General features: G+C 25.3%; 2 protein-coding genes across 6 annotated transcripts in view; one reads left to right on the forward strand and one right to left on the reverse strand.

The window, feature by feature from the left end:
- Positions 1 to 176: 176 nt before the first annotated feature.
- On the reverse strand, positions 177 to 4,467 carry LOC105422370 (uncharacterized). Of its 3 annotated transcripts, none has more exons than XM_011631721.3 (12): positions 4,131 to 4,467; positions 3,932 to 4,052; positions 3,526 to 3,690; positions 3,137 to 3,312; positions 2,896 to 3,015; positions 2,591 to 2,734; positions 1,972 to 2,387; positions 1,550 to 1,736; positions 1,287 to 1,431; positions 828 to 1,134; positions 617 to 755; positions 177 to 515 (listed from the first exon to the last, which is right to left on the reverse strand). In XM_011631721.3, exons 1-12 carry the CDS (start codon positions 4,266 to 4,268, stop codon positions 414 to 416), a joined length of 2,160 nt encoding a protein of 719 aa, XP_011630023.2. In that variant the 5' UTR covers positions 4,269 to 4,467; the 3' UTR covers positions 177 to 413. The 3 variants fall into 3 exon arrangements, with proteins under 3 accessions (XP_011630023.2, XP_011630022.2, XP_011630024.2); XM_011631720.3 differs by having other exon boundaries at positions 3,137 to 3,411; positions 4,131 to 4,466; XM_011631722.2 differs by having other exon boundaries at positions 3,137 to 3,411; positions 3,932 to 4,048; positions 4,131 to 4,273.
- Positions 4,468 to 5,563: 1,096 nt separating this feature from the next.
- Positions 5,564 to 9,280, forward strand: part of Tti1 (Telo2 interacting protein 1) — a 5,416-nt gene continuing 1,699 nt past the window's right edge. The window contains exons 1-9 of one of the 3 annotated variants that reach the window (XM_011631723.2): positions 5,564 to 5,850; positions 6,483 to 6,619; positions 6,699 to 6,876; positions 7,290 to 7,467; positions 7,555 to 7,877; positions 7,972 to 8,183; positions 8,288 to 8,683; positions 8,762 to 9,001; positions 9,062 to 9,280. The exon at positions 9,062 to 9,280 is cut by the window's right edge and continues 333 nt beyond it. In XM_011631723.2, the coding sequence (XP_011630025.2) occupies positions 5,582 to 5,850; positions 6,483 to 6,619; positions 6,699 to 6,876; positions 7,290 to 7,467; positions 7,555 to 7,877; positions 7,972 to 8,183; positions 8,288 to 8,683; positions 8,762 to 9,001; positions 9,062 to 9,280 (2,152 nt within the window). In that variant the 5' untranslated portion in view covers positions 5,564 to 5,581. The remainder of the gene's footprint in view (positions 5,851 to 6,482; positions 6,620 to 6,698; positions 6,877 to 7,289; positions 7,468 to 7,554; positions 7,878 to 7,971; positions 8,184 to 8,287; positions 8,684 to 8,761; positions 9,002 to 9,061) is intronic. The other 2 variants (XM_089077860.1, XM_089077861.1) reach the window with 2 other exon arrangements.

Below are 9,280 nucleotides of genomic sequence, written 5' to 3' on the forward strand. Positions count from 1 at the left end.
TATTCAATGTCAATAAAATTATTTTGTAAGTAAACCTAAAATTGAAAAAATTTAGAATTCACAAAATTTATTTTTTATTATATGAATAATATTATTCGTTAATTTATTATATGAATAATATTATACAATATTAATGCACTAAATAATAAGAAACAAAATACGCATGGGAATGAGAATTTTCGCTTGTCATAACTTCTATTCTATAATTTATATACATGTACATATATCAATTATTTCTGTACAATTTATTTATTGTATATAGTTACGTAAAATTATACAAATTACATTTTCGCTTCAAATTTAATTCAAGGTTTATTTCGTATGTTAAACATATTATCTATAAAATGTAACATTAAAATATTATAAAGTTGTTAATAAATTAATTTAAAAAATATCTTACATAAATCATGGTATTATTTAAATTTTTCTCGTTTGCATATAGAATGCATTACTGACATATCGTCTCGTTCTACTAACCATTGCTTGAGAAGACGTTCAATCTTCTTGGCATCAATCTACAATAATATTAACAATAGCAATGAATCATTTTATAAGCATTTATTCCCACACATAGTATAATTTGTGTAAAAAAAAAAACGATGAGTTTAATAAATACCTTATTTGCATCGGTATCGGTAACTTTTAAACCTTTAATTAAACCAATAATATCTACAACCCATATTTGTTCGCAAATTGTAGCAACCCATAAGTTGGGTGTCAATTGACCTATTATGTGTTCATTGTCAATATTTGATCTGCAAATTCATCAATAAAGTACATTTAGCGTATAAAATATATGTTAAATAATCTTATATTTAAAGTTCAACCTAGTGATTATTTTAGATCTATCAATGATCCAAGGTACTATTGTTCTCATATTTAATTTTTCTTTCTTCTCATTTTTTAAATTTTTCATTTTTTCAAATAACTGCAAGAGCCTGCTCTTATTTCTCTCTGAGCCTGCTTTATTTGTTTCAATTTTTTTCTCAATTTTTTTATGTTCCTGACGCTGTTTTTCTTCTTCTTTTGCAACATCACGATAATAACCACGCTCTTCGGATGATAATTGTTTCCAAAAGTCAGTAATCTTTTTTGCAGTTTGAGCTACTGTTAATGTAGGATTTTCCTTTGCAACTAAAGATACATAAGATATTTATTAATAATAATTTTAAATATTTATATAAAAAATTTTGCAATTATATACGCTTTTATATAATAATGATTATGTATATGAATAATATAGTTGAATAATATAAAAAATTTAAATAATAGTACAATATACATACTTTGTAATCTAACATGTTTTAGAAATTGAAGATTGTGATGATCAACATGCGCTCTGTCTGGTTCTAGTATTTCATCAATTTCATTATTTAAATTATTATTTAATTGTCTCTCAATAGCAATATCAGATTTTATATCCGTACCACCCTGTTATTTGATAAATACGATATTAAATGCATTATAATTCTAAGACAAAACTAAATTAAAAAAAATAAATAAATGTCCTAAATTCTCATTAATATATTATAGATCTTAAATATTTTACCTTTAGTCCAGTAACATGTCCTTTACTCCAGGTTTCTAATGTAACTTGTTCTTTTTCCTGAATGCCATTTAAGTTATTTGTGTTTTCATTCATGGAAATATTACAATTTTTAATATCTTGTATGGAATCAAAGTCTTCACCAAGGTTTACTACAGGTAACTGACTTAAGGTTAATTCTTCTTTTGCTCTGTTTATACATATATACATATATATAAAACTGACAATAAATTTATAGTAATATTTATAAGTAATAGTAATATTTATGTAATTATTTATAATTTTTGAATATACATTGCTACATTAATTAATATATTGATAAATATTAATATATATTGAACAAATAAAAAATATTTTAAAAACTATATTATCAATGTTCTATTATCAATGTTTATCTGTGTATAAATCATGTTCTATATACTGACTCCTTATCATTAGATGAAATTTTAACAGGGGAAGCATCATTCGTATCAGAATCACTCAAATTTGGTGGTTGTATATTGGTTGTTATAGCCAATGCATCTCTGTAATGCTGCTGATCATGAATTTGATTATCATTTAGTTGTTTATCTTGAGGAGATTTTTTATATCCATTATTACAATTAATAAGTATAGCATCATCTTCGATAAAATTTTTTTGAATAACTTTTTCTTGAATTTTTTCTTGTATTTTTCGTTTTTTGCATGCAGGCCATTCAGTATCGGCAACATTCTCATTCAAATTGGGTATATAATCTTCATAGGTAGACATGTCAATAGATATGTTTTGTTCAGCGACTTCCGCAGATTTAAGTCCATAAAATTTTCTTATATATTTATCTATAATATTAAGGACTTTGTTCTAAAATATCAATTATATAATTTATAATATTCACAACATAAATTTATTTTACACTTTTAAAACTTTAAAATAAAATCATAGTCCAAATATTTTATATTGTAATTTACATCATTACTATATTGGTGCTTTATAAAATAAATAACAATATAATATACATCTTCATTTAATATAAGATACAATGTTATTTAAATCTTTAATCTTACCTGATCTTTAAACATAATTGCATCTTTATTTGGTTCTAAATTGACATCAATATCCATTGGACTCAAAATAATATATACAAGAAATAATACTTTTTTCCTAGATGACTCTTGTCCAAAATGTTCCAATATTAAACTATTTACTAGCTATATATGTAAAAATATATGTATTTTTATTATTTCATTATAAATATAGATTTAGTTTATAATGTGTAATAAGATTATATATGTGCGTATATGTATATAAAAAGTCCATTTTTTTTTTGACATTGAATATAATAATATTTAGTCATATAAATGAAACATACCTTTTCAAGATTTTTATGCTTAATAGGCCTATTATTTACAAAAATATAGCGTAAATCAGGATGAAAAATATCTGATAAATTCTGCATATTTTTTGAAGGCAGCATTAATTGCAGAGAAAGCTGAAAAGTCATCAAGATATAAATTGATAATATGTATTATAATGTAATAAATGAATTACTAATTGTGAACATATTTCTCTTGGTTGCATACCAATATTTTTCAACTATTTAATATACTCACTTCTGCATTCTTAGATTCAACCCATTCCATGTTAGACATAAGTTTTCTACCAAGTATATGATTCACAGCTTCTTTGATATTATTTAAACTTGGCTTTGTAAATAAAACATTGTTGTTTACTCTGAACTGAATTCGTATGTTCGGTTTACATATTCCAAAGCATTGCAGTAATGCCTCTAATAATTTGATAATCTGATTAGCTTTTCTTGTATTAGTAATTATCTGTCTCCTCACAGATACTTGCTTAAATAAATTTCTAACTTGTACTGTTGTTCCTAATACATTTCATCAGTATTTCTTAAAATGTATATATTAAAATATTGTGTTATGATCAATATATTTTTCCAACATATTCTAAAAATTTTAAGAATTGAGAAATTATCTTTTACCAGTACTTCTATGGCAGGGTTCTTGTTTTACAATTTGTCCATCTTGATCCATTATATATGAGATTCCAACATTGTCTTCTTCTGTTTTTGTTATAATAGTAACTTCTGCTACTGCACATAATGCGCTAAGTGCCTCTCCTCTGAATCCAAATGTTTGTAACGTATCTAGAAACAATGACAATATAGATACAAGAATTTAATTTATTATTATGATTATTCTATAATTCAAGAAATATTTTATATTCATTTCTATCAATATACATAAATTTTAAGTTTGGTTTAATATATTATCTCTTTAATTTTTAGAATTAAAGATAAAAAGTAAATTAGAGATTAAAATTAATCTAAATTACAAAAATAGACATTAGTCAAACAAAATGTTATAAACCAAATATGCAAATGTTACCTAGATCTTCAAAGCTTGATATTTTAGATGTGTAGGAAGGTAATCCCATGTATAGTGCATCTTCTTTGGATATCCCACAACCATTGTCTTTCACTTCTATAAGAGATGTACCATTATCTGTCTGAAGGAAAGAAAAACCGTGTAAATAAGAATAAAATGTTTCCTTAAAAAAATAAAAATACATAAAACTCGACTTTACAAGGTTAATTTCGATGTTATCCGCATCGGCGTCGATTGCATTTTCTATTAATTCTTTCACCACAGCGTATACAGAAGTTATTACTTGCGTGGTAGTAATTAATTTCACCGTTCTTACATCCAGTGCCGAAATCGGCATCTTTAATTATCATTTGAATTGTTGTTGTTTTTATAATTCAAAGACACGCTTCGTGTGTAGAGAAAAGATGCATCTCCGTTTAGATGAATTCCTGTTCATCCACATCACGACTAAAATATTAAGAGATTTGCAATGTAATTGCGACATCTATAATCAGGAACATTATCTGCACGTCTCTATAGAGCAATTTAAAAAAAAGCGAGATTAAATAATTTGTTTGATGTGCAATTAGATTTGCACTATGAAGTGCAATAAAGTATAGATATTTTTATTTATCGTAAATTTTTAAGAATTAAATTGCAAAATTTGATTCTATAGAAATTTTTGTACAGAGCTTTATAACAAATATGTAGAAAAAAGTCTTACGATATAATATTACTTCTACAAGATGAAAAATAGATAAACCCAAACAAATACTTACACCATAGATAAGAAATAATGATTTAATAATTATATTATAATTATATTATATTTATATATTATATTTAATATTATATATATTATATTTAATAATTATATTATAATTATATTATAATTTATTATATTATAATTATATTATAATATATATAATTATTTAAGAGCTAAATTGCAAAATCTAACAGTGTAGCAAGCATTATAACAAAAATTAAAAAAAAGGTCATGTCAAAATATTATTTCAACGAAATAAAAGGAAATGGAAAAGAAAAACAAATGCTGTTTTTATAGAACAAAGTTGCATTTGCGCATAATGCGATTTATTAATCGATGAATTAAAAAACTCGCCTAAAATATAGTTAAATTCAATACACACGTAAATAATTATCCATAGATAAGAAATAGGTAATTTTAATGGAATTGATTCATCATTTCTATTAACTCTTAATTTTCTAACGTTCCTAACATTCTTTGACTATGATTCGTCCATTTCTTATGGCTTAAGGCTTAAATCACCTATAGACCGGGACTAAGTGATAGATCATAAGTCAGAAAATAAGAATTGACCAATCATAATCGAGATTCTTATTATACTCAATTTGTGATTGGTCAATTCTTAATTTCTGACTGAGGCTGGTTGCATACAGGACGCACGATAGGTAATCACCGTCTTTTTTTCTGATATGTACGAAATTATATTAATTGGCTACCGCGTTGCCGCGTTGTCGCGTTGCCGCTTTACCGCGTTTTGTGTGCAACTATCAGATTCACTTACAGGAGAAAAGAAAGACTATGTTCCAAAATTTACTATCAACGCTGATAATGTATAGTATATGTCACGCGAACTATAGATTTTCAGTCTAGCAGTGAATTTTGGAACACAGCCAAAGGAACATGTTATGCGTTGTATGCATAAGCGCGCAAATGTTCAAGAACGTATCGTGGTTAGAAAAAAAGTGGTATTTTATATCAATATCGAGATGAATCGATGTGACATACAAGTTTTTCTCGAGCTGAAGTCGTGCTGTGACAATCTGATGAAAAATCCGTGTAAGAATCATGCACAAAAAATCGCCAAGGTAGCTGATAACATTTCTGATGAAACTATGCAAGATCTGTCAACATATTGCTTAATTCCAATTATTACCGCTCTACGAAGCAATTTGAGGTAATTCAATGTGGCATTCTTGATTATAACTTACATTATGTGCGATTTTTATTTTCCATTATCTATTATACATAAATCATATGGTGATAAATATATTATGCATTATACATATGAAAGAAATTTCAACATAGTGAATAAATATAATTTAAACTCAATTTCAATACTTTATTTTTTTAACTAACAACAAATATTTGATGCAATTATTTTTAATTATATTTTTAATTATATTTTTGCTTTTGTTTTAGTTTAAAGTTTGTTTTGGCATATAGCATGTATTATTACTTGTGAAGCAGTATAATTTAAAATATATTTTAAAATGTTTTTGTAATTGTTAAATTTTAAATGTTAGATATATTTATGCTATCAAAGATTATAAATACTTTATACTAAAGTTATAAAAAAATTTTAAATCAAATATCACAAAGTATAATATATGTCATATGTCAAAATTTCAAAAAATCTTGAGCTAGTGATAGAAGCAAAAAAATGATATAATTGTAATGTTTACTATTGTTAAATAAAGCATAGAGACTAGATTTATCTATTCTAAATATTGAAATTTCTTTATTTATTAGAATATGATTGTTATCTTGTAATTTAAAATATATTTTTTTATTATTATATCAATATAGTACAGATGTAAAAGAAGAATTGATAAAGACCATGAGAGTTATAATACGAAAAACTAGAATTACAAAATTAAAAATCTTTTTTGAAATTTATGGATCTCTGTTGATTCAGATTTTTGACAAGAATCAGCCAAACCAAGGTATATAAATTAGACTAATAAAGAATTTATAGAAAAAAATAAGAATTAATGATAATGTAATTTTTTTTTAATTTTGCAGTAATTTTATTTCATGAAGAACTTAAGGAAATAACAGCTTTATGTATTAAGGATCTTATTCACCAAAGTATTTCTGATGTAATAGAATCGCTTTATACTAAAGAAAATGTACTAAAACTTGGTCAAGGAATACTTTTATGTCTAACAATCGCAAGGATTGAAAAATCATCTACTGTGAAGTAAATGTTTAAAGAAACAATATATTAAAGATGGTGTTTTATTATATAGTATTTCAATATATATTATATGCATAATATTTCAATGTGTATTATAATTTTAAATTAATCTTTAAATGAAGCAGAGAATCATAAACAAAATTTTTAAACTGAATTAATTATATGATTTTTTTTATGAAAAAAGATTTGAATAAGCCTCTTATCCAATTTTGACTCTAGAGATTGAGACCTATTTTTAAAATTTATATATTTTATATATTTATTTATTATTTGAAGATTTTTTATCTCTCAAGAAAAAGCAATGCACAATTTATTTTCAATTGAATTAAATTCATGTTCCGATTATTTTGTTCTTATAGTGAAATATATTACATAAATTATGTATATTTGGATTAATTTAAATTTATTATTATTAGATTAGCTGGAATAGATGCAGTAATGGCCTTGTGTCATATTGATGATAAAGTAGACAAATCTGATATCATTATGCAAGATCAAGTAGCAAATACTATTATGGCATTTTTTCCTGGCATTGTTAGTGGATTACAGGAAATAGCAATCGGAAATGAAGTTCAGAATCATAAAGTTACAATGGTAATATATTTTTACACCTATTGAATCATTTTTAATATATTCCAACAAAAAAGATGATTTAATAACAAATTTTATTGAATATTATAGATGGCGATTCGAGCATGGGGAAGATTAATTTCTCTTGTCGTACATGATAAAGACGAAGAAGATACTATATTATCTATAGAATCACTTATGGAAAAAAGTGCCAATATATTCGCTGATACATCACAAGATTCGAGTCATGATAAAACGTGTGACATAGAACATAATTTAAAAGGAGGTGTAAGAAATAAGGAATGGTTTGAAGCTGTAGCTATTAAACTTGAAGCTTGCATACAACTGTTGGATAAAGTTACCAGCCATTCACATTACAAAGTCAAGAGAGAATTAGTAGATAGTATTAGCCTTATTCTAGAAAATTGCCACAGGTAAAGGATTTTGTTTTATATATATATATATATATATATATTTTTTTTTTACATTTGTGCAACGTCTGAATAAATATATATCTATTTTATATAGGAATATGAAACGAAATGTTATGGCATTAATAGATTATTTAATTTCCTTGTCTGAAGATGAATCTTTAGAAGTAAGCGAGAAAGCACACAGTGTACTATGTGCATTAAGTGAAAACTATATGCAAAATCATGATATGAAACCATTAATCGATTTATTGGAAGATAAATTTTATAGCTTGCTTACAAGATTGCCCACACGTATTAGACTATCAAGTAAGATTATTTTTTTATTGATTATATTTAACTATTTTTATTTCATAATTATTAAAAATATAAATACAGAAATAAAAATACATATTCATCTGTATACTTTTCAGACGATGATGAACAATTAGTATATTTGAATCAACTTGCCGGCTATTTAAGATTATTTGGAAAACAAAGATTGCCTCATATTATGAGATCCCAAGCTCACAATCAAAGATTGCTTCTAGCTCTTGTATACATTATGGTTATAGATTGTAACAATGTATCTCTTTTACAAATAGTAAATATAAAGGATTTAGATGATCCTGCATATTTTTATGGATCAAATTCATGGAGACAATTTAAGTTTATTAAGAATAGTTTATGTAAAGAGAAACTTGTTACAATATGCAAATTACTTGGTGAATTTGGAGATTTTAGAATATTAATCGATACTATTCTTGAACTTATGCTAGATGCACCACAGCACAGAAAGGAACTGAATTTGCTACTTAATTGGATCTTAGGTGATACAGGCAGTGCATATCTTTAAAAAATGAAACATTACAGAAGATAAAATTTTATATCAATTTGTTCTATTTCAGCTTCTGTTAAAGATTCGTCTGTTTCACATTTATATAAAGAAATCGTAGACTTTTATACGACACAGGAAGTATGGTATTTACCTATAGAAGTAACTGAGAATACTCCTTTGATACGGGCACAGAGCAATATAATACAGTGTTGTCTCTTAACAGAAGGACTAGGCCACATAGCACAAAATTTACAACACGGTTATGATAGATATCTTTTAAAAACCTTGTATTTAATTATTGAAAGAGCAGGTACGTCTGTAATGGCTTAAAATTTTTTCTAAACAAAAAAATAAAAATTAATAATTTTAGGCAGTGGAAACAGTTTAATTAGCTATATTGGAGTACAAACTCTTGAAAATATCGCGGAATCACAGCAGCATAAAACAATCGGTGATTTGTTGCGCGCTAACGTAGATTATTTTTCTTATCATATTATAATGAAATTACGCCAAATAAATCAGAATTCTGGTGTACTCGATGTTATCAAAGTTGTTATGAAGTACAGCAGATTAGATTTTCTGCCACATT

The sequence above is a fragment of the Pogonomyrmex barbatus genome, unplaced genomic scaffold (assembly GCF_055798465.1).
Source record: "Pogonomyrmex barbatus isolate J1 unplaced genomic scaffold, ASM5579846v1 scaffold20, whole genome shotgun sequence".
Classification (NCBI taxonomy): domain Eukaryota; kingdom Metazoa; phylum Arthropoda; class Insecta; order Hymenoptera; family Formicidae; genus Pogonomyrmex; species Pogonomyrmex barbatus.

Bases quoted from the DNA above. Each gene is read 5' to 3' on its own strand.
- LOC105422370 (XM_011631720.3), bottom strand. From the start codon at position 4,268: ATGCCGATTTCGGCACTGGATGTAAGAACGGTGAAATTAATTACTACC. The intron at 3,691-3,931 runs GTAACATTTGCA...CATTGTTTCTAG, and splicing joins ATCAAGCTTTGAAGATCTAG to ATACGTTACAAACATTTGGA. The intron at 1,737-1,971 runs GTCAGTATATAG...ATGTATAAACAG, and splicing joins ATTTCATCTAATGATAAGGA to AGCAAAAGAAGAATTAACCT.